General features: G+C 67.5%; 1 protein-coding gene across 2 annotated transcripts; it reads left to right on the top strand.

Moving 5' to 3' along the window:
• Positions 1-2704: 2704 nt before the first annotated feature.
• LOC311190955 (transcription factor COE1-like) lies at positions 2705-20977 on the top strand (the record flags this gene model as incomplete). 2 transcript variants are annotated; one of them, XM_084263034.1, is made up of 17 exons in its annotated part: positions 2705-2950; positions 3749-3864; positions 8404-8560; positions 8837-8900; positions 8968-9023; positions 10159-10232; positions 11050-11118; positions 15093-15174; positions 16104-16221; positions 16958-17091; positions 17201-17327; positions 17591-17679; positions 18007-18072; positions 18582-18759; positions 18838-19017; positions 19846-20049; positions 20320-20977. In XM_084263034.1, 17 exons carry the CDS (start codon positions 2705-2707, stop codon positions 20388-20390), a joined length of 2031 nt encoding a protein of 676 aa, XP_084119160.1. In that variant the 3' UTR covers positions 20391-20977. The 2 variants fall into 2 exon arrangements, with proteins under 2 accessions (XP_084119160.1, XP_084119161.1); XM_084263035.1 differs by lacking the exon at positions 2705-2950 and having other exon boundaries at positions 3734-3864; positions 16961-17091.
• Between the last annotated feature and the right edge of the window lie 1025 nt (positions 20978-22002).

Raw genomic sequence — 22002 nt, 5'->3', positions numbered from 1 at the left:
GCCGGGGCTACGCGTCGCGCCCGCCCTGCGCTGGTGCCGGGGTGACACCCCACTCTGGGAAGCTGCCTTCTGGCCCTACCCCACTAAATGGCATGGGTTGGGGGAGGGAGCTTGGGGGGGGGGGTTGATGTGGGGGGTGGCCTTGGTTTGGCATGGATCTGGTACAGGATGGCAAGGGGCTGGCCTGGGCTTGGCACTTTGCTGCCAGCCCCCCTGTGCCAGGAAGGGTGGGGAGGGGGTGTCCCCACTCCAGCCCTAGTCCTGCAGAAGGAGAGCCTGGCTGGGGGGGTGGGTCTTCCCCTCTCCTGGCTGCAGGGGGGACCCAGCCATCCCAGAACAGCAGTGCTGCCCACAGGGGAAGTGTGTGTGTGGGGGGTCCCTGGGGAGGCAGCAAATGGCCCCCCCCGCCCCCGTTTCCGGCTCAGCCCCACCCCGCACTTACCCACGCAGGGCTCCCATGGGCCCCCAGCCCATTAGCTGCTGGGAGGGAGAAGCCCAGCTGCAAAAAGCCGTCTGAGGGCAAGCAAAAGGGGGGGGTGAGACCCCCACTCCTTCCATCTCCATCCTCCTGATCCCACTGCTCCTCTCCCCAGTGTCCCTCTGCCTGTAGCAGGTGGGTGGGGGCACCAGGGTCCCAGTAGGGTGCCCTGGGTGGTGGGTGCCGCAGCCCCCACCTCGCTGCTTAGCCTCAATGGGGTTTGCTGGGGAGTGGGTGGAGTGAGGAGCCCTGAGCATCCCCCCACCCAATTTCATCTCCAGCCATGAGTGGGGGGCAGTCCCCACGGTGCTGCCAGCGCTCCCCACCCCCCACCCAGCACTCGGCTGCGCTGCCACCATTAGGGCCCATTACTGGAGCCGCACTGGGAACACGGCTCCCATGGGGACACGTCCCAGCACGGCTCAGCCCAGTGCTGCCTGGAAGTGGAAGATGGGGGGGGGACAGGGAGCAGGTTCCCCCCTGCTCCCTGCTCTGCCCGCGGTGGGACCTGGGGTCCCTTCGGTGGTGCCCATCCCTGGGGTATCTGGGCAGGATGGGAGAGTGGATGGGTGGGCATGGGGATGGGTGGGCATGTGGGATGTGGGCAGATGGACTTGGGGATGGGGGGGGGGCACAGATGGACAGACACCAGGATGGGTGGGGACTTGGACAGACAGACATCAGGAGGGATGGATGGACAGCAGGATGGGTGGGGAGCTGGATGGACAGATGCTGCCTGCAGAGCACCGTGAGGTGCTGCGTGGCACGAGGTCACAGCGTGGACCTGGGGACGGGCTGCTGAGCCCCCCCCCCAGCCCCGCGGGCGAGAGGGCAGTGTGAGAGTTGATGACACAGTGAGGAGCTGCCTGGGGGGTCCCAGTGCACCACGCTCACTGGCCCTGCCCACAGCCTGGCTGCCACCAACCCAGCCAGGGTTTGGGAGACCCCTGCTCCCTCCCCCAGGACCCTCTTGCCTCCCCCCCAGGCTGGCTCCCCAGCAGAGGATCAAACTACACCCCAACTCCTTAGGGTGAGGGTCACCTGGCCAGCGTGTACCCCACCCCTGCGCTCCCATCCCACCACACTGGGTGCTGGTGACACTCCAGGAGGGGCTGAGACAGGCGTCTTCTCGCAACCCCTGGGGTCCCTGCACCCTTAGGTACTTCCCTTTGCCCTCAAGACCCCAGCTCAGGGACCAGAGGCAGATGAGCAGGGCTGGCACCCCCCTCCCTGCCTGCACCCTGGCAGGGCCACACAGTGAGGAGGGGATGAGGACAGGTCCTCTTCACCGTGGCTCTGCTGTGGGCACGGTGTCATGGGGGGCTGAGCCCAGTGGCTGTGCCCCACGGGGGTCAGACTTAAGTGGGGCATGGGGGGCTATTTGGGGGTCCTCTCTGGGGTATGCTGAGGGGCACAGGCATCACCCTGGAGTGTAGGGGTCCCATGTGGGACATCTCAAGGGGACCAGCTACTCATGCCAGGACTTTTGGTATGCTTGGTGGGTTCTTTGGGGTCACTCTGAGGTGTCTGAGGGGCTTGGGGGGTCAGTGAGGGGGGACCCTGCAGACGCAGGGGACCCAAATGGGGTCACGCTGGGCACACGTGGGGGCACAGGGGCTGCCTGGGTCTCAGTGGGGTTTGTGAGGGGTCTGTGGGGGTGTCTGCAGGGGAGGCCCTGGGGGGTGTGTGGGGGGGCCAGAGAGGTCCCACTGGTGTTGGGGGGAGGCAGAGACGTCCCTCCAGCCCATCTCCAGAGCTCATGTGGGGTCTCCAGGAGGCACCTGGCGGTGCAGGCAGGGGTCCATGGGCTGTCACTGTGGGGCATCCCCAGGCCTGCTCGGGTCTCCCCAGGGCGTCTGCAGTGGGGTCCCTCTGCCTCGTGCCCGGAGCTCGTTCGGGGTCTCCCCAGGGTCCCCCCGGGGATGCAGCGGGGTCTCCCCGCTCCTCCCTCGGCCTGTCCGAGGGATGGGGGGGGGATATCGGCTGGACGCAGCGGCTCTCCTGTCCCTCCCGTCCCATCCCGTCCCATCCCGTCCCGCCCCTCTCCGGGCCTCCCGGTCCCCGCCGTCCCCTCCCCCGGAGCGGCCGGTGCGGCGCTGGCCGCGGAGCCCCTCCGCCGGCGCGGGGAGGGACCGCTCCTCCCCGGAATGATGTCAGCCTGCCCGGCCGCGGCCCCCGCCTCCCCCGGCGGCTCCGGCCCTGCCTCCCCGGGGAGGCGGCGGCGGCATGGCCCGGGCCGGCGGGGCGGCGGGGCCGCGGCGGCGGGTGCTGGTGCTGATGGTGCTGGTGGCCGCGGCGGGGCGGCGGGGCCGGGGAGCGGGGCGGCGGCGGGGAGGTGGCCCCCCCGGACCCTCGGGCCCCCCCGGGCCCCCGCCGCCCTTCGGCCCCCCCTCCCGCCCGCTCCTGCTGTTGCTGCCGCTGCCGCCGCCGCCGCCTCCCCGCGCCGCGTCCGCCGCCGCCGCCTCCCGCCTGGTAACGAGCCCCCCCCACCCCCACCCACCCACCCATCCCACCCCCGCCGGCGCCGCCCGCCCCATCCCGGGCCGCGCCTGCCCCCTCCCGCGCCCCTCTCCGGCCTCCTCCCCCCTCCATCCCTCTACTCCTCCTCTCCACCTTCCTCCATCCCTCCCTCCCTCCGCTCTGTCTCTCTCCATCCCTCCCTCCCGTCTCGCAGCCTCCCTCCAGCCCTCCTCCAGCCCTCCTTTGCCTTCCCCATCCCTCCCTCCACTCCTCCTCTGCCTCCTTCCATCCCTCCCTCCCCTCCTATAAGCCTTCCTCCATCCCTCCCTCCACTCCTCCTCTGCTTTCCCCATCCCTCCCTCCATCCCTCCCTCCATCCCTCCCTCCGCTCCTCGAAGCCTCCCTCCATCCTTCCCTCCGCTCCTCTACCTTCCTCCAGCCCTCCCTCCAGCCCTCCCTCCACTCCTCCCCTGCCTTCCCCAAAAGCCCCCCCCCCGCCCTCCACTACCACCACCCCGCCCCCCTCGCCGCCCCCCGCCCCTTCCCCTCCCGGTCCCCGCACTTGGCTGCCGGTCGCCTCCGTCTCCAACTTCTCCGGCCCTGCCTCCGCCTGCCTCCGCCTCCCGCCTCCCCCCGAGCCTCCCCCCGAGCCTCCCCCCGCTCCTACCCGGCCAACCCGCCGCAGATGCCGCTTCCCCGGCGGCCGGGACGGCGGCCCCGGGCACCTGCCCGGCTCTGAGCTCTGCCTGCCGGGCCCGGGGCAGGAAAGTTGGGGGCGGCCGCTGAGCCCCTGCAATGTTCTCCGTGCAGGAGGTGCTGCCCCGGGGGGGGCTACCCATGAAGGAAGAGCCACTGACCGCCGGGCTGCCCTCCGTCCGCTGGCTGCAGGGCACCGGCATCCTGGACGCCAGCACGGCAGCGCAGAGGTAAGGGGCTCCGCGGGCATCCCGGGCACTGCGGGCGTCCTGGGCACTGCAGGCATCCTGGGCACTGTGGGCATCCCGGGCATCCTGGGCATCCCGGGCTCCGTGGGCATCCCAGGCACTGCGGGTGTCTGGGGCACTGCGGGCATCCTGGGCTCCGTGAGCATCCTGGACACCGTGAGCATCCCGGGCTCCCCGGGCATCCTGGGTGCAGTTGCTGTGGGTGTGCCAGGCTCCGTGGGCTTCTCAGGCTCCGTGAGCATCCCGGGAGCTGTGGGCATGCCAGTCACCGTGACCATCCCAGGCTCCTCAAGCACCCCAAGCGCTGCAGACACCCTGAGCACTGTGGGTGTCCTGGGTGCCGTGGGCATCCCGGGCACGATGGGCATCCCAGGCACTGTGGGCATCCCCAGCACTGCGAGCATCCCAGGTACCGTGGGCTTCATGGGCATCCCAGGTGCTGTGGGCATCCCAGGCACGATGGGTATTGCGGGTACCCCAGGTACCCTGCACATCCCCAGCACCCTGGGCACCCCCACCCTCAGCACCCCAGGATCCCCAGGCAGCCAGGATGCCTGGGGCATCCCAGGTGCCTCGTACCCTCGGTGTTTTGGGCACCCCACATGCCCCACATGCCCTGGGCTCCTTGGGCCTCCAGGTAACCCCTACCCCTGTGTACCTTCAGCGTCCTGGGGCCCCCACAGACGGCAGCACCCTGAGTACCTGGGGCACCCCGTGCGTGCCAGGCCTGTTGCCCTGTGTTGGGAGGGCAGGTGGGTGCTGGCAGCAGGGCAGAAGCTGCTGCTGGAGCTGCCAGCTTGTGCCATGGTGTGTTTGCACGGGGACCAGCACCCCGAGCCCTGTCTCAGCTGGGAAAAGGGTCTGGGGGCAAGGGCAGGGCTGGCAGTGCTGACACCCCCATCTCCTGGCAGCCGGCACCGCTGGGCTTGCTGTGCCACAGCCCCAACCCCTGCCCTCCTCAGGGGGGTCCCTGCACCCTGTCCCCATCTTCTGCCCTCCCGGGGTGGGGGGGTTCCTGTGCATCCTGACCCCCTGCTCTCTCTCCACCCTGTGCCCAGAGGGGTCACAGCGGGGGGACACCTTCGCCCCTGCCCCCAGCTCCTGCGCTCCCCCACCCCACCCCGGTGTGCGCCGTGGACTTTGGGGGGGGGGGGGGTCGGTGAGGGGTGCAGTGGCTTTGTGCAGGGGTGACAGCAGGTGGGACCTGGGCCAGCCTGGGCACTGCCACCCTGGGGTGCCCCACGCCCTCTGCCCAGCCAGGAACTGTGAGTTTGGGGGGGTTTGAGGGGGTCCCTTCCCTGTCCTGGTGGAGTGTGACATCCCGGCAGTCCCAGCACCGACCTGCTCTGTGGGCAAAATCACCCAGTGTTGTGGACTGTCCCCTAGCCTGGGGTCCCCAGCCATGGTCTCAGCCCCCAATACCGGGCACTGCGACTGTGCCCCACAGCTGAAGCCCTGGAGGGGCTCCCCAGGGGCTCCCCAAAAGCTGCCGCCTTTGCTGATGCTCCAGGATGCTTGAAAACTGCATCGATTCTCCCCCCCACCCCGATCCCAGCAAAGCCACCCAGCCCCATCCCAGGCACCGTGGGGCAGGGAGAACAGCCACTGCTGTGGCCCAGCCTGGAGCCCCCAGGGAGTTTCTGGACCAAGGGAGCTGTGGTCCCCCCGGCCACATTGGACTGGCCCTGGGTGCCAGGGGTGGGGGGTGGTGGGGCAGTGCCAGGGTGGTGGTCTGCAGTGTCTGAGCCGGGGTGCAGGAAGGTGCTGCCCTTGCTGCTGCGCACCCAGAAACTTCTCCATGCAGCTCCCTGAGGAAGAGGATGAACTCTGGTCCCAGTTTGGGTAGCACTGGGGGGCTCTGGGGGGGGGGTGGGCTGCACACAGGGCTGCATGGCCGCAGCGGCTCTGGCATGTGCCAATGGGGTCCCGCGTGCCCTGCACCCCCCATGCAAGGATGGGGCTCACAGACACCTGGCCACCCCCGTGCCCCCCACAGCCTGCAGTGCCCCCCGACCCACCACGGTGCCTGGGAGCTGGTGTGTGCCACACACCGGCCACAACACCTGTGCAGACATGCTCATGGAGCACGCATCGCCCCCAGACCCAACCTGCATCCTGCACCCCTCCCCAACCCTGGGCTTGGGGGGGCTCACACCAGCACCCCCAAAGACACACCACCCCCTCCCACAGGACCCCAGACCACCGCAGTGTCCCTGGCCGATGCCACCTGTCCCCCCACAGCCCCAGACCGGCCACCCCACAGAGGGCTGAAGGGCTGGGGGGACTGTGGGCTGAGCCCACACAGGGTCTCAGCCCCCCGGGTGGGGTCCTGTACCCCCCTCCTCCTCCTCCTCCTCCTCCTCCCGCAGCCCGGGGAGCCGTGGCTGCGTAATTGCGCGGTGCCCCCGGTGCCTGGCGGCTCCGCCAAGGGAAGATGCTGCTTTACTGTAAGAGACGCTCGCCGGGCTGCGCTGCTAGGAAATGCTCTGATTGCCTTTAATAATTAATGGCAGCGGGCTCGGCGCTCCGAGCGCCGGGGTCTCGCCGCGCTGGGAGCGGAGATGCAGCCATTACCCGGCCGGGCTGGCGGCTCATCGCCTGCCCCCCGCCCCACCCCCTCCTCCAGCACTTTAGGGCGCTTTGTGGGGGGGGCTGAGGGGAATAGGGGGGGGGTCAGGCAGGCGCTGGCTTGCTGGGAACCCCAGCGCAGCGGGGATGGGGATGCTGCCAGGGGGACAGCAGGGTCTGCGGGACACTGGGGGGTCCCCGTCCATCGGGGAGATGCCAGCTGGGCACGCTGGGATGGGGGGGGCACGGTGAGAATGTGGGGGGGTGATGCCCCATGGCATGGGGCCTGATGCCATGGGGATGGCCCCTGAGAGGGACACCCACGGGGTGTGCCTGGGAGCACACGTGTGACTGGACATGCGTGGTGGCCGTACACAGGGGCACCCGTGTGCCAGGCGAGGGTGCCCCGGCGTTTGCCACCTGGGGAGGTTTTGGCTCCTGGGCAATCTCTTAACAAGCTTTACCCCATCGCTGAGAAGTGTCCCCAGAGGGGTGTCCCCAAGGGTTTCAAGGCCTGAGCTTTGCACTTGGCCTCGGCCATGACCACAGCTGGTGTCAGGGCGGGGGCTAAACGCCACGCAGGGGGAAATTAAAGCCCAGGAGCATCATTAAAGGAGGGGGGGTGGGGGGTGGGGGCTGGGGGCAGCTGTGGAGGAGCAGGGTGGGAGTGATGGACCCCCCACAGCTGGGGAAGCCACCCTGGTGGGGTGTAAGCTGGGGGTCGTGTGGGGCTGGGGGCCCTGTGGGGACAGGGCTCGGGTTCCTACTCTGCCCTGCAGCTGCAGGCAGAGGGGTGCTCTCCCCCTGGCCCCCACTTGTGTCCCTGGGGCTCTTTGGGGTCATGGTGCTCGGGGTCCTGCTCCTCACCCTCGCTGTGTCCCCACACCCTTCCATCATGTGCCCCTGTCAGGGTGCTGTGGGCAGGGGGCTGGGTGTGACCCCACTGCCCCATTCCCAGGACACCCATCCAGTGATGGCTGTGTCCCTCCACGGCTGGGGTGGTGGCAGAAGGACCCCCTCAGGCTGGCAGCAGGGGGGGGTGACACTGAGCCCCCAGCCCATCATCCCCCAAGCTGTGTCCCCAGGCAGGCTCTTGGGAGCTGGGCTGGGGTGCTGGGGCAGGCAGGAACCTGCAGCGGGGGTCTGTCTCCACACCTCTGTGTGTGTCCCTTGTTTGCACCCCAGTGTTGACCCCACATTGGTGGGGTCTGCAGGACATAGTGAGATCTGGGGGTCTGCAGGGACCTGCTCCGTTCTGGGGGCTGTGGGGGGGGGCCGGGATGTCCATGGAGTCCTGCCCCACACCACGGGGAAGTCTGTGAAGCCCGTGGGGTCCCCATGGGGTGCGGGAGCTGGCCCCAGCACAGCGTGGGAACTGGTTCTGGCAGCTTAAGCCCCCCGGAGGTCACCACAGGAGGAGCCAAGCCCCCCCCCCCCCCTTCCCCATCCCTCCCCGCCTCGCTCATCCCGATGTGTTTTTAATCACCGAAGGGGGAACGTTTTACATCTGCCTGTTTATCTTGGCCCCCTCTCCTCGCTGGCTGCCGCACTGGGGGCTGCTGGGGCTGCCACGGCCCCCCACGCCGCCGCCGCCGCCACGCTGGCTCCTGCTGTGCCGGCGGTGACACTGGGCAGGGACCGCGTGGGCACGAGGTGCCACTCGCGTGGACCCCAAGGACCGGCCAGTGCTGGAGCCATCGTTGTGCCACCGCTGCGGTGTCACCATCCCATCACCAAGGCAGCCAAAGGTTCCTCTGCCAGGTGGCAGCGGGTGTGGGGGGCTCGCTGATGTCCCCTCCTGTCCCCGGTGCCATCCCCAGGGGCCAGTGATGCTGCTGTGCATCCCCTACCCCCTCCTTCCCCTGGGAACGGGGCGCTGGGGGTCCCAGGGTTTCTGGCTGTCCCTGCAGCCCCCCCTAGCTCACCACCCCCTCTCCCCCTTCCTGCTGGCAGCGGGGTGGGCCTGGCCCGAGCCCACTTTGAGAAGCAGCCCCCCTCCAACCTGCGGAAATCCAACTTCTTCCACTTCGTCCTGGCCATGTACGACCGGCAGGGCCAGCCCGTGGAGATCGAGCGCACCTCCTTCATCGACTTCGTGGAGAAGGAGCGGGTGAGACCTGGGGATGGGGATGTGGGGGGGGGTACAGGGTCCCTGCCCAGCCACTCACACCCCTCTCCCCACACTGCCTGACTCTCAGAGGGATGCAGGAGCCTGTGCTGCCAGGGCTGAGACCGCTCCCAAACTCATTGCACATGTGAAGAGTTGCCAGAGAGGCTTCACTACCCTGAGCCAGGCTGGGGCTGGTGGGGGGGGGGGGGGGGGTGTGTGTACTGAGAGGGGACTGTGATGTCCCCTCTGTGTGTGTGTGTGTGTCCCCCTCCCCAGGAGCAGAACGGCGAGAAAACCAACAATGGGATCCACTACCGGCTCCAGCTGCTGTACAGCAACGGTGGGTGTGGGGGCCGGGGGGGCCGGGGGGGCCGCGGGCAGGGCTGACCCCTCCGCTCTCGCCGCAGGGCTCCGGACCGAGCAGGACCTCTACGTCCGCCTCATCGACTCCATGTCCAAGCAGGTAACGCCGTGGGGCTGGGGTCTCGGCCGCGCCGGCCACCGAGTCCCCAGGGGCCACCTGCACACGTGTGTGCGCACGTGGGAGTGCCAGGCTGGCACACAAGGCACACGCGTGTGCGGGTGTGCAGAGCAGGGACAGCTCAGGCACACACGTGTGTGCGGGTGTGCAGGGCAGGGACAGCTCAGGCACACGTGTGTGCGGGTGTGCAGAGCAGGGACGGCTCAGGCACACGCGTGTGCGGGTGTGCAGAGCAGAGACAGCTCAGGCACACGCGTGTCCAGGTGTGCAGAGCAGAGACGGCTCAGGCACACGCGTGTCTGGGTGTGTAGAGCAGGGACGGCTCAGGGACACGTGTGTGCGGGTGTGCAGAGCAGACAGCTCAGGCACACACGTGTCTGGGTGTGCAGAGCAGAGACAGCTCAGGGACATGCATGTCCAGGTGTGCAGGGCAGGGACAGCTCAGGCACACACGTGTGTGGGTGTGCAGGGCAGAGACGGCTCAGGCACACGCGTGTCTGGATGTGCAGAGCAGGGACGGCTCAGGGACATGCGTGTGCGGGTGTGCAGGGCAGGGACAGCTCAGGGACACGCATGTCCAGGTATGCAGAGCAGAGACAGCTCAGGCACACGTGTGTCTGGGTGTGTAGAGCAGAGACAGCTCAGGCACACACGTGTCCAGGTGTGCAGAGCAGAGACAGCTCAGGCACACGTGTGTCTGGGTGTGCAGGGCAGAGATGGGTCAGGGACACGCGTGTGCGGGTGTGCAGGGCAGGGACAGCTCAGGGACACGTGTGTGGGTGTGCAGGGCAGGGACAGCTCAGGGACATGCATGTCCAGGTGTGCAGGGCAGAGACAGCTCAGGCACACACGTGTGCGGGTGTGCAGGGCAGGGACGGCTCAGGGACATGTGTGTGGGTGTGCAGAGCAGAGACAGCTCAGGCACACACGTGTGCGGGGCTGAACACACGTGTGTGCGTGTGCTCACATGTAGCACCCACACAACTCTTCCTCCCCCAACCACGATCACTCCCTGCTCACACCCGGGCCAGGGTGACTCCGGAGGGGGGGTGGTCCCTGGGCTGGGGGGGTGAGGACAGAGGCGGTGGCACCCCTGGGTGCGCTCTCTCTCCCCCAGGCCATCATCTACGAGGGGCAGGACAAGAACCCCGAGATGTGCCGGGTCCTCCTCACCCACGAGATCATGTGCAGGTGGGTGTGGGGATAGGGGATGGGGGGGGGGGGTCCCGGGCAGTGGGGTGGGGTGCATGGGCATGCCATGCTGCCAGTGTGGGGGTCCCCCGTGCCCCATTAGCGCCGCGCTTGTTTACCACCCTCGCGCTCGGTGTTTGTGCAAATTAGCGCTCCGTGCCAGCGCGGCTAATTGATCTCAGGAGCCACGCTAACGATGCCAGGCCCGGGGTCCCCCCACACTGCCAGGGGCCCCCCCGGGGCCGGCACTGCTGTGTTTGTCGGATGGTGCTGGCACGAGCCCAGCCCTGATGTGTCCCCATGGGTGACGTGGAGCCCCCGGGAGCGCAGGGCTGGGACACCCCTGGTTCAGAGCCACCCCCCCACCTTCCCCCATGTTGTTTCACCGAGTGTTTCCCGGGGTTGGGGTGCACCCCACAACCCAGAGAGCCCCACATCAGAGCCCAGCCCCGTGGCATGGGGTGGGGGCACGGGGTGGGTGAGGGGGTCTGCAGCACCACGGCCTCCCAATGCACTGGCATCACACAGCTGATGTCCCCACCTTGGGGGTGTCGTGTGTGTCCCCTCCAGCCCAGCACCCTGGGCCCTTGTTGGGGCACCCACCCCCTCTGCCCCCCCTCCCACCCCCCACTCTCCCTGGGGCAGGAGTCCCCACTCTGCCACACAGGGCTGGAAGATGGGGGGGGGCGGCGGGGGGGCATGAGGACAGGTGATGGGGGTTTGGCGGGTTCTTCCCTGGTGTTTGGGTGTGTGGGGGTAGGTCTGACACCCCCCCCCCGCTCCCCTCACACCGGCTCCTCTCCCTGGCCATGCCCAGCCGCTGCTGCGACAAGAAGAGCTGCGGGAACCGCAACGAGACCCCCTCCGACCCCGTCATCATCGACAGGTACGGGGCGGGGGGTGTGGGGGGGTCCCTACACCTCGCTGGAGCCAGGTTGGGGGGGGGGGGGGTGGGGAGGGAATGACAACACCGGGGTGGGGATCCCCCGGGGAGCCAACATGAGGACTCCCCAGGGCTGGGCACCGGTTCGGAGCGCTGCCTCGTTAGCGTTAATGAGCTGGGGGAGCAGCGTTTGGGGGCCGGGAGGAGGAATTGGGGGGGGGGGGAAGGGGGGGGGATGACGTGGCGCTCCCCAGTCCGGCACGCTGCGGTGACAACCGGCCGTGACAGATGGGGAAGGCGCCGTTTGCCGGCAGCGCGGCACTTCCCACGCGCATCAAACAAACAAACAAACCAACAAACAAACAAACTATCCCGGCCGCATCCAGCCCCTCCGGGGGGAGCGAGCGGCAGCCCCGCAACCCCCGCCGGGGACGCCCCGGTGCGGGCCGGGGTCCCCGGGTACGTGTCCCGCAGAGAGGGATGTGTCCCTCCCCCTCCCCTGCCAGGTGCAGGGGCAGCCTGTCCTCCCGGCGTTGGGACAGGTGTCTGTCTGTCTGTCTGTCGGCAGCCGTTGTCCTCTGCCCTCCCTAGACACCACTCACCTGACCTCCCTCCAGCCACACATCCTTCCCCCCTCCATCTCCTTCCACTCATCCCTGTCCTTCTCATCCCCCCATCTCCCCTTCTTGTCTGTCTGTGTGTCCGTCCAGCCATCCAGCCATCCGTCCATCCATTCATCCATCCATCCATCCATCCATCCATCCATCCATCCATCCATCCATCCGTCCGTCCGTCCGTCCACCCATCCACCCCTTCACCTGTCTCTCCCTCCCTCCCTTTTCCTCTCCCTCCCCATCCCTTGAGCTGTTCCCCCATCCCTCAGCATCCCCAGACCCCACATGTCCATCTGTCCGTCCTGTCGTGTCCCCATCCCTCCTTCCTCATGCAGGGGTCCCCCGTTCAGGTTCCTCCTGCATTTCCTGGCGTGGTGACATCTCCCTGGGGACACCAGGCAAAGCCCAGCTCTGCAAGGGTGCTGGGCAGGGGGGAGTACGGTGGTTAGGGACCCCCTACTACCTCTGCAGGGTTCAGTCACCTCAGCATTGGGCAGGGGGACGTGGTGGGGAGGCTGGGGGTGGCCAGTGCTGTGTGTGCCCCCTCCTTGCTGCCAGTGGGGCCCCTTGGTGCAGAGGGCTCCCTGTGAGCCGAGCCCCAGGGGTGCATGGGGACAGGGGATGTCACAGCCCCTGCTTGGCAGACCCCATCTTCTGCTCCTGCAAGTGGCACCAGCCCTGCTGCAGCAGGTCCCTGACCCCCGGCCTCCCCACGCCCTGACCCCAGCCAGCTGTGTACCCCCTAGCCCCCCCCAGCCAGCTGTGTCCTGGCCTCCTGGTAACAGGGTCCCCATACCCCCCCCCCCATACTCCCAATCTCTCATCCTATGGGTCTCCTGGGTGTTGCACCCCATGCTGGTGCTCTTGGGGTGCACAGGGAGGCCCGGGGTGCACAGGGAGGCCCAGGGTGCCCCATACCTGCCCTGCACCAGAGGCTGGGACTGATCCCCCTCTCCCTGTGGCAAATGTCCCCTGGGGTCCCCAGGTCCCCTTGGGGCAGCCCCCCAGGGAGGTGACATCCCCTTGCTTCTGGCATCCCCATCCCCGTCCCGAGAGCATCTGGGGGCTTCCCTCATGCCCCTCACCCCCGCCCTCCTCCATCCCCTGGGCCCTCGGGGGTCACCCGGGGCCAGGCGGGTCCCCAGCCCACCACCCCTCTCTCCCCCCACCTCCTCTATGTGTCGTGTGCCCCCCCCCCCCCCCCTCCCCTCCAGCCCCGCTCCCCAGCCCGACGCCCAGCCCCACTGGTTTAGAGAGCCAGATAAGTGCCCTATCAACATGTTAATCAAATTACTTAGGAGCTAAAATTGACGCTTTTCATTAATTATACAAGATTATTCTAATTGCAAATTCAAATTTATGCGCTCGGAACAGAAGGTGTTCGGCAGCAGCGCCGGGAATTTGCATATTAAATGGGGAGCGCTGTGCATTAGGGATGCTAATGCATGCACCGCGCCTGTATTTTTAACTCCCGGGCCCATATGCGCGGCTGCCGCTCGGGGGGGACGGGGCCGACCTGGGGTGCAGGATTGTCCCCCCCACCCCCCCTCCCCTCCCTCAGCAGAGCGGGGCCGGGGGGTGTGTGTCGGGGGGTCCCCCCCAGCCCCACGCCGCCCCTGTCAATCTCGTGGCGGGAGGGGGGTGGTGGGGGGTGTTCCTGCCGTTTTCCCAGCTCCTTCCTTCCCCTGATTACCTCCTGCCAGGCGGCGGGTGACGGGGGGACACGGGGGGGGGGGGGGGGGGGTGTCCCCCCTCTTCCTGCCCTTGCCCGGGAAAACCGTCCCCCTGTGGGCGATGTCCCCGCAGCGCCTGGGCAGGACCCCCTCGGTGTGCTCCGGGCTCGTGATTTGGGGGTGCCCTCTCTGTTCTGGGGTCACACTGGGTGCCCGGAGTCCCTCGGAGGGGGGGGGGAAGGGTCCCAATGGTCTCCAGGGATGGGGCCGGGGAGGTTGCAACTCCTGTTCCCATCCCTGCGCCTGTCCCCGAGGGGTTCCCCGGGCTCCTCCTGTCCCTGGTATCCCGTTGTCCCTGGGGATCCGGCAGCAGAGAGGGTCGTGTCTGCCTCCCCTCCCCACCACCCTGCCCCGGCTCCCCCCTCCCAGCCCCGCTGAAGCCCTTGGGGCTGGGGGCTGGGATGCGGTACGGTGCTGCACCGGGATGTCGGGGTACAGGGCCGGGTGCTCGGGTGGGGTGTCAGGCCGGGGGTGGGGGGGATAAGAGGGATTGGACAGGGCGGACAGAGGGATGGGATGGGATGGGATGGGATGGGATGGGATGGGATGGGATGGGATGGGATGGGATGGGATGGGATGGCATGGGATGGCATGGGATGGGATGGGGGGGCAGAGAGAGATGGGGAGAGGGGCCTCAGAGGGATGGGGGCAGGGTGGCCTGGCATGGCACTGGCCTGGCACGGTGAGCTGGCGCAGAGCCTGGCGCGGTGCAGTGACCTGACACAGCTCGGGGACTTCCCATGGGGCTGTCACAGGGCACGGCCGTGCCCTGGAGCTGTGCAGCCAGCTGGCACAGCACGGTGAGCTGCCAGGGCAAAGCTGGCACGGCGCGATGGGCACAGAGCCATGCATGTGTGTGAGCCACACCACGTGTGTGTGTGTGTGTGTGCAGGGTGAGGGTGCCTGTGTGTGGCCATTCAGGGTGCCCGTGGCTGTGTGTGTACCACGGGCTGGCCCATGGCTGGGGACGGGCACAGCTGAGCAGCTCTCACCTCAGAGCCTGAAACCACACAGGGTGGGAGCCCCGGTGTGCACAGGGACACCCCGCCCACAGACACCCCAGCTGTGGGTCCTGGGGACCACATCTGGCCGTGCTGCACTGTGATTGATCCCTGTGCGTGGCCACACGTGTGGGCACCGCCGTGCCCAGCCCTGCCCCTCCTTGCATGGTGCTTGCGCTGCCCAGCAGTTTTGGAGGGGCCAAGGCTGATTACACAGACAAACGGCCTCGGGAGCAGCTTCTCCCTCCTGCCCATCCATCTTCCAGCCGGGAGATGGGGAGGGGCAGCACCCCATGCAGCCAGGGGGTCCCCCAGGACGTCCTAGGATCCTGCAGCTGCTCCATGTGCACACACAGCTATGCAAACCCCAGTGTGCCAGTGCACACTCATGGGTGTGTTTCCAGCTGTGCACACCTCTGGCATGTGGGGTGACGCACAGGGTCTGTTTGGGGACACTGGAACAAGGGGGGCACCTGTCCCTGCTTTTCTCCAGTGCTGGGAACTGATGGATGGGGTGGGGGAAAACATCACAGGGACTTTGGGTTCCATGTCCCGTGTCCGTGTGTGTGTCCATGTGTGTCCCCAAAGTTCGTGGGCACCCATCGCTGGGTACTTTCCTTCCATCCCAGGTTTTTCCTCAAGTTTTTCCTCAAATGCAACCAAAATTGCCTGAAGAACGCGGGGAACCCCCGGGACATGCGGCGCTTCCAGGTAAGCACCGGGATATCCCCCCACCCTGCACCCCTCAAACCCTGCTTTGTACCCCAGGGCTGCAGGAGGGGCTGGGGTTGGAGCCCTCCTGTGTTTCCAAAGGGGTAGTGGGGAATTCGGGACTCGATTAGGGATCTGTTTGGGGAGTCGAGTCCCCAGTTCCCCTCGGTCCCCTTGCAAATCCCAACTCCCCTCACCCTCTTCTCAGACTCACAACACCCCTCGCCCCCTTTGCAGCCCCTAATTCCCCTCGCCCCCCTCTACAGACCCTAATTTCCTTCCAAACCCTTCACAACCCCCCCATTTGCAACCCCCATTTCCCCTCCACAGCCTCCCCAGCTCCCCTCACCCCTCCCACCCCCCGCCATGTCCCCTGCCCTCAGCCCATCTCTCTCAGCAGCAGCTGGAGGTTCGGGAGCGGAGCAGAAGGGGGGGGGTCCGGCCCGTCCCCCACCCAGCACGGGCGCCTTCATTAGGGCCTCTCGTAAAGATATGATAATTGTGACATTTTTACATGATTAACGACCTATCCAATTTGCATAGCGCCAAGCAGCTCCGGGAGAGCAGCCAAGTCCATGCCGGAGGAAGGGAGCGGGGTGCAGGGGTGGGGTGGGGTGGGGAGGGGGTGCAAGGAATGGGCCAGGGTGTCCCTTGGGGTCCCCCCTTGGCCGGTGACATGGTGATGGGGTGGTGCTGGTGCTGGGGCAGTGCTGAGGGGGGTGTATGTGGCTATGGGGGTGTGGGGTGCATGTGTGCACCTAAGTGCTCCTGCATGCACCCCCTTCGGCACCGAGGGGCTGGAGGCTCAGGGGGACACCAGAGATGAGCGGGAAGGGGAAGGGGGGGGGGGCGATGATCCGATGGGGCTGGGGACACACTGGGGGTCCCCGTGGGGCAAGGGGTGTGCCAAGCGCCGGGTCGTGCCGCAGGTGGTCGTGTCGACGACGGTGAACGTGGACGGCCACGTCCTGGCCGTGTCTGACAACATGTTTGTCCACAACAACTCCAAGCACGGGCGGCGGGCACGGCGCCTCGACCCCTCCGAAGGTGAGACCCCCGCGGAGCACGCGCCCGCACCCACCCCCCCTCCCCACCCCCCCCAGCCCCGTGTGTGCCAGGACCTGGCCGTGTGGAGGGGCAGACCCACAGCGGCCTGTACCCCACAGGGCCAGGGTAGACCCCCCCCCCAAATCAGCACCTCCCTAAGGGGTGCCCAGCCCTGTATTGACACCTTGTCCGTCTGTCCGTCTGCCCGGCACACGCACGCGTGGCCTCTACATCCACGCGCCTGCGTTTTCCCTCTGTCCCTGTGCCCCTCTGCCTGTCCCATGCCAACAGGCTGTCCTGCCCTCCTGGGTGCTCTGTCCATCCACCACTGTCTGTCTGTGTGTCCGCCGTGTCTGTGCCCCTCTGTCCAATGCATACATGCCCCATCTACCCTGCTGTCTCTCTGTCCATCTGTCTGTCCATCCTGTGTACACTCTTTCCACGTTCCCCCCAACCCCACTGACACGCTCTCCATCCCCTGCCCACGCAGCTCCCCCATTTCTCTCTGTCCCCTACAGCCTTCCCCCCTCCCCCTGCTCCTGCCTGGTGCCTGTCCATGTCCGTGTGTCCGTGCCCGCCCATGTCTGTGCCCCTGCCCTCGCCGCTGCCAGGTTCTCACTCTGCCTCTGCTCTCCCTCTCTGCCTTCTCTCCCCCAGCCCCGACCCTGGCGCCCCCCGCTCCCGCCCCCGCGCCCCCACACTCACTGCTGCCCTGTCTCTCCCCTCCCGCCCGAAGCAGCCACCCCCTGCATCAAAGCCATCAGCCCCAGCGAGGGCTGGACCACTGGAGGTGCCACCGTCATCGTCATCGGCGACAACTTCTTCGACGGGCTGCAGGTTGTCTTCGGCACCATGCTGGTGTGGAGCGAGGTAGGGCCTGGGGAGGAAGGGAGGGAGGGTGGGTGGTGGTGGTGGGGGACACAGCAAGCCTCCCCCCTGCTCCCCCCAGCTGCAGGCTGAGCCCTGTCTCACTCTGCAGCTCATCACTCCTCATGCCATCCGGGTGCAGACCCCCCCGCGGCACATCCCCGGCGTGGTGGAGGTGACGCTCTCCTACAAGTCCAAGCAGTTCTGCAAGGGCGCCCCAGGACGCTTCGTCTACACCGGTGAGGGGCACAGAACCCCAGGAAAGGAGGTGCACACGCCGTGGGGAAAAGGGGTGCAAACCCCCCAGTGTGGCACCCAAGGGGCCTCAGTGCCCGCTGCCCTGCCTGGGGACCCCCAACCAGGGCAGCTCTGCTGTGGGGTTAGAGGGAGAGGGGATGGGTGTTTGTGTTTGTGGGAGGTGGGGTTTGCATCCCCGCTGTGCCCTGGCTCAGCCCACACTGTCCATGCCTCAGTTTCCCCATGGGGGTCTCTCTCTTGGCAGCGCTGAACGAGCCCACCATCGACTATGGGTTCCAGCGGCTTCAGAAAGTCATCCCCCGCCACCCTGGGGACCCCGAGCGCCTGCCCAAGGTAAGGACCCCCTGGGGTTTGGTGCGGATGCTGAGCCGTGCCCAGTGACACCCAGGGGTGCTGGCAGGGGTGTGTCATCACCCATGGGTGCTGGGCACCACCTTGCCAGAGGACCAAGGGATAGGGGCCACAGGGGGACACAGTGAGCCCCTGCTGGATCCCCCTCATGGGTGCTGGGCTGGGGCTTTGGGCAGCAGCTTGGGGAGGTGTCGGTATGGGGAAATGTCACTGGTGCAGGGATGTGGCATGGTGGTGGGGCCCTCTGTATGCAGAAGGGGCTGGGGGGGTGCAGACCCCTCCTTGATCCCCGTCCTGCTCCCTGCCCAGGAGGTCCTGCTGAAGCGGGCAGCTGATCTGGTGGAGGCTCTCTATGGGATGCCACACAGCAACCAGGTACCACAGCCCCCCCGCCACGTCCCACTGGGACCCCCAGCTCATCCCACCTGCCTGCTCCCAGCCCCCCACGCCGAGCTGCCCACCCTGAGCTGCACGCCCTGAGCCTGCCGCGCTGCAGTAGGGATGCAGGAGCTGGCTGCAGGCTCCTGGCCTCACATCTGCTTCACATCAGGATTCCTCGGGTGCTGAGTCAGCGCCGTGCGGCCCCCCCCACCCCACCCCCAGCCCCCCACCTGCAGCGGAAGGGAGAGCCGCTGCGTCCGGCGCCTCCAAAGCCGCCTTTGTTCCCACGTCCCTTCATCTGGCGGCACGACCTGGGGGGTCCTGCGCCCCAGGGACCCTTGGGTGCCCTGGGAGGTGACATGAGCTGGGGCGGTCTCAGCTTTCCTGCCCTCTCCACCCTGTCGCTGCCCAGCACAAGCCGTGGGGGTCACTCGAGGCTCCGCGTGCTGTGGGGTGACACCGTCCTCACGCGTGTGTGTGTGTGTGTGTCCCCTCTCCCCAAGGACATCATCCTGAAGCGAGCGGCAGACATCGCCGAGGCGCTGTACAGCGTCCCCCGCAACGCCAGCCAGCTCTCCTCTCTGGCTGGCACCCACGGCCCCGCCAGCATGATGGGGGTGAACTCCTTCGGCAGCCAGCTGGCTGTCAACATCGGTGACTCGCCGCAGGGCACCGAGCAAGGTGGGCTGGGGGCCATGCCGGGCAGCGGGAGGGGGTGCCCCCCTGCCCCGTGCCACCCCCGGCCCCCCTTGCCCGCAGGTTACCCCAGGAACACGGGCAGCGTCTCACCGCGGGGCTACGTGCCCAGCTCCACGCCGCAGCAGAGCAGCTACAGCAGCGCCGGCATCAACGGCTACGGCAGCGGCACCATGGCCGGCCTGGGGGTGCCCGGCTCCCCCAGCTTCCTCAACGGCTCCACTGCCAACTCCCCCTACGCCAGTGAGTCGGGGCCCTGGGGCATCCCCCAAAGCCCTGGGGTGACCCCAGAGTCGTGGACCCACTTTGGGGTGTCCCTAAAATCTGAGGGTGTCCCTAAAGTTGTGCACCAGCCCCAGGGCGTCCCCAAAATCATGCAGCATCCCTGGGGTGTCCTAAAAATCATGTGCCCACTCTGAGGTATCCCCAAAAGCATGCGTCACCCCTGGGGTGTCCCCAAAACCATGCAGCAGCCCAAGGGTATCCCTAAGTCGTGTACCAGCCCCAGGGTATTCCCAAAATCATGCATCACCCCTGGGGTGTCCCCAAAGCCATGCAGCAGCCCCAGGGTGTCCCTAAAGTCATGCACCAGCCCCAGGGTATCCCCAAAATCGTGCATCACCCCCAGGGTGTCCCCAAAGCCATGCAGCAGCCCCAGGGTGTCCCTAAAGTCGTGTACCAGCCCCAGGGTATCCCCAAAATCATGCATCACCCCCGGGGTGTCCCCAAAACCATGCAGCAGCCCCAGGGTGTCCCTAAAGTCATGCAGCAGCCCCAGGGTATCCCCAAAATCGTGCATCACCCCCGGGGTGTCCCCAAAGCCATGCAGCAGCCCCAGGGTGTCCTTAAAGTCATGCACCAGCCCCAGGGTATCCCCAAAATCACGCACCATCCCGGGGCCATGGCCAAAGCCATCTGCAGCAGCAGGAACACAGTGACCAGTGCTGTCCCCAGCCCTGCCCCCTGTGAGCTGGGTCCCACGCGGTGCCACTGGCCTGTGTCAGACACCTGGCATATCCAGCACCACCGCGTCCCCAGCTCTGCCGGGCCTGAGCGGGTCTCTCCCCGCAGTCATGCCCGCCAGCCCCCCGCTCGGCGCCTCCTCCATCACCCTCCCGTCGGGCACCAACGCCTCCACCCCCACCGGCGTCTTCTCCTTCTCCCCCGTCAACATGATCTCAGCGGTGAAGCAGAAAAGCGCCTTCGCGCCCGTGGTACGGCCACAGACCTCCCCACCGCCCGCCTGTGCCAGCACCAGTGGCACCAGCCTGCAAGGTGAGCCCTGCCCAACCTGGACACCCCTTTGCTCCAGGGAGAGGGGGTCCCGGGGGCACCGTGCCCACCCTGCTGCCTGCACATCCCTCCCCGCACGCTGCCCCCACTCTCCTGCCTGCACCGCTGCCGGACTCCACGCCTGCCCCCCACACCCTGGGCATGGCTGGGGCTGCACGGTGAGGGTGGGGGGCACCACACCACCCTCCCCTGGTGCCCACTGCTCCCCTCCCGGCCTCGTCTCACCCTCCTTCCCTCCCTCCCCCCATCCAGACACAGCTTTCGAGGACTCGGACAAGTTCCACACGCCTGCGCGGCCGCTCCAGGGACTGGCCTATTCCTAAGCGCAGTAGGTCCCGGCATGTGCCCACCCCAGAGCCCCCCATCCCACTGGGAGCGGGGCTAAAGGAGCACCGGGACCCCCTGCCCCAGCGTGCCCACCCGTCCTTTCCCTTGCAGCCGTGCCCGGCCGCCTCGTGCCGCCCACGTGAGCCGGGCCGGCGCCGGAGTCGCGACACGGAGCAGGCCTGAGCCTTGGCCTCGCAGCCCAGCAGCACAGGCCCCCTCCGACCCACTCCCGGGGGCTGCTGTGGGGATCGGGGCGTGCAGGGCTGTGGGTCCCACCACCCCGCTGCCCTGCGGCTGCCCCACCTCGGCCCCCTCCCACGGGAGTGACCCCGGCCAGGGCCAGCGCCGGTGTGGTGGGGCATGGCTGGGCATGGCATAGCTCAGCGGGCAGCCCCGCTCTGGGGCCAGCGAGGGGTCTCGGGGAACCCCCCCCCCCCCCGGGAATGACCCAAACGATCTGGGTTCAGCTTCAGCAAGACGCCGAGACCCCCCGGGGTGTGGGGTGGCAGCCGCGGAAGCCGTGGGCAGAAGGGATGGGTGCTGAGGTTGGGGGTGGGATGTTCCAGGGCAGGATGGATGCCTGGGGGTGGGACAGGTGCTCCGGTGGGACCCCAGTCCCGTCCCCCCCCACGCTTCCCGGCTCTCTCGCCGCCGTGGCCAGTGCTCTTTCCCCAGATGTGCAGCTCCACATCTGGAGCTGCCCGCCCGCAGCTCCCAGGAGGCCAAGGCCGGATCTCTGCCTGCGCCCCAACGCCTCCAGGCAGGATCAGGACCTTGGCGCTCTCCGGATTTGGGCAGGCGTGGGAGGGGGGAAGGGGGGGGTGTCCGGCTGCCCCAGCCCACGGAGCCAAACCCACCCACCCCGGGCTACCCCGGGACACAACCACAGCTCTTTTCTCATTATTCTCACTATGATTAATAATATTATTATTATTTTTAGCAGCAGGTGACCCAGAGGGCAGGGGCTCTGGCAGGGTGGTGGTGGGGGGAAGCAGGAGACCCCCTGGTCCCGACTCTGCCTCCTCCCGCCGGGGTTTTCCCAGACCTCCCAGCCAGGAGGGAGCGAACGGGGATTTTGTAAATAAAGGAAAAGGGAAAAAAAAAAAACAAAGACCCCCCCCAACCCACTCCCCTCACCCCCCCATCCCACCCGTGGGGGGTCGCCTGTGCCCCCCCACACCGTGTCTCGTGCCGCCGTGTGCCACTGCAACGGTGATGCCACCGCACCCTGCTCGGTGTCAGCGTGTGTGTCGTGTCCCCCCCCACCCATCACGCAGCCCCTGCTGCCCCTCACTCAGTGCTGGGTCTTAGGTCAGTGGCCCCAGCCCCTGCCTGGGGTGAATGGGGGTAGGGGGGGTGTCCCAGGGCCGGGGGCAGCCCCTGCTTGCCCTCAGGGACAGGGTGTCCTCATGGGAATCCCGGTCCCACCATGAGGGTGGCACAGGGGTCCCTCAGAGCGGGGTGGGGGCTGTCTGACATGGAAATAAAAGGCCTTGCAGAAGGGCGCTGGCTCCGGGGGGTCTGTGAGTGGGGAGGGGGCTGCGTGTGGGGACATCCCCAGGGACAGTGACCCCAGCCCTGCAGCAGCAGGAGTGGGCAGGGGTCCCG

Source organism: Gallinula chloropus (assembly GCF_964237585.1).
Source record: "Gallinula chloropus genome assembly, chromosome: 4".
Lineage (NCBI taxonomy): Eukaryota > Metazoa > Chordata > Aves > Gruiformes > Rallidae > Gallinula > Gallinula chloropus.
The sequence above is the reverse complement of the archived record's forward strand: the minus strand, read 5'-3'. Positions and strand labels throughout refer to the sequence as shown.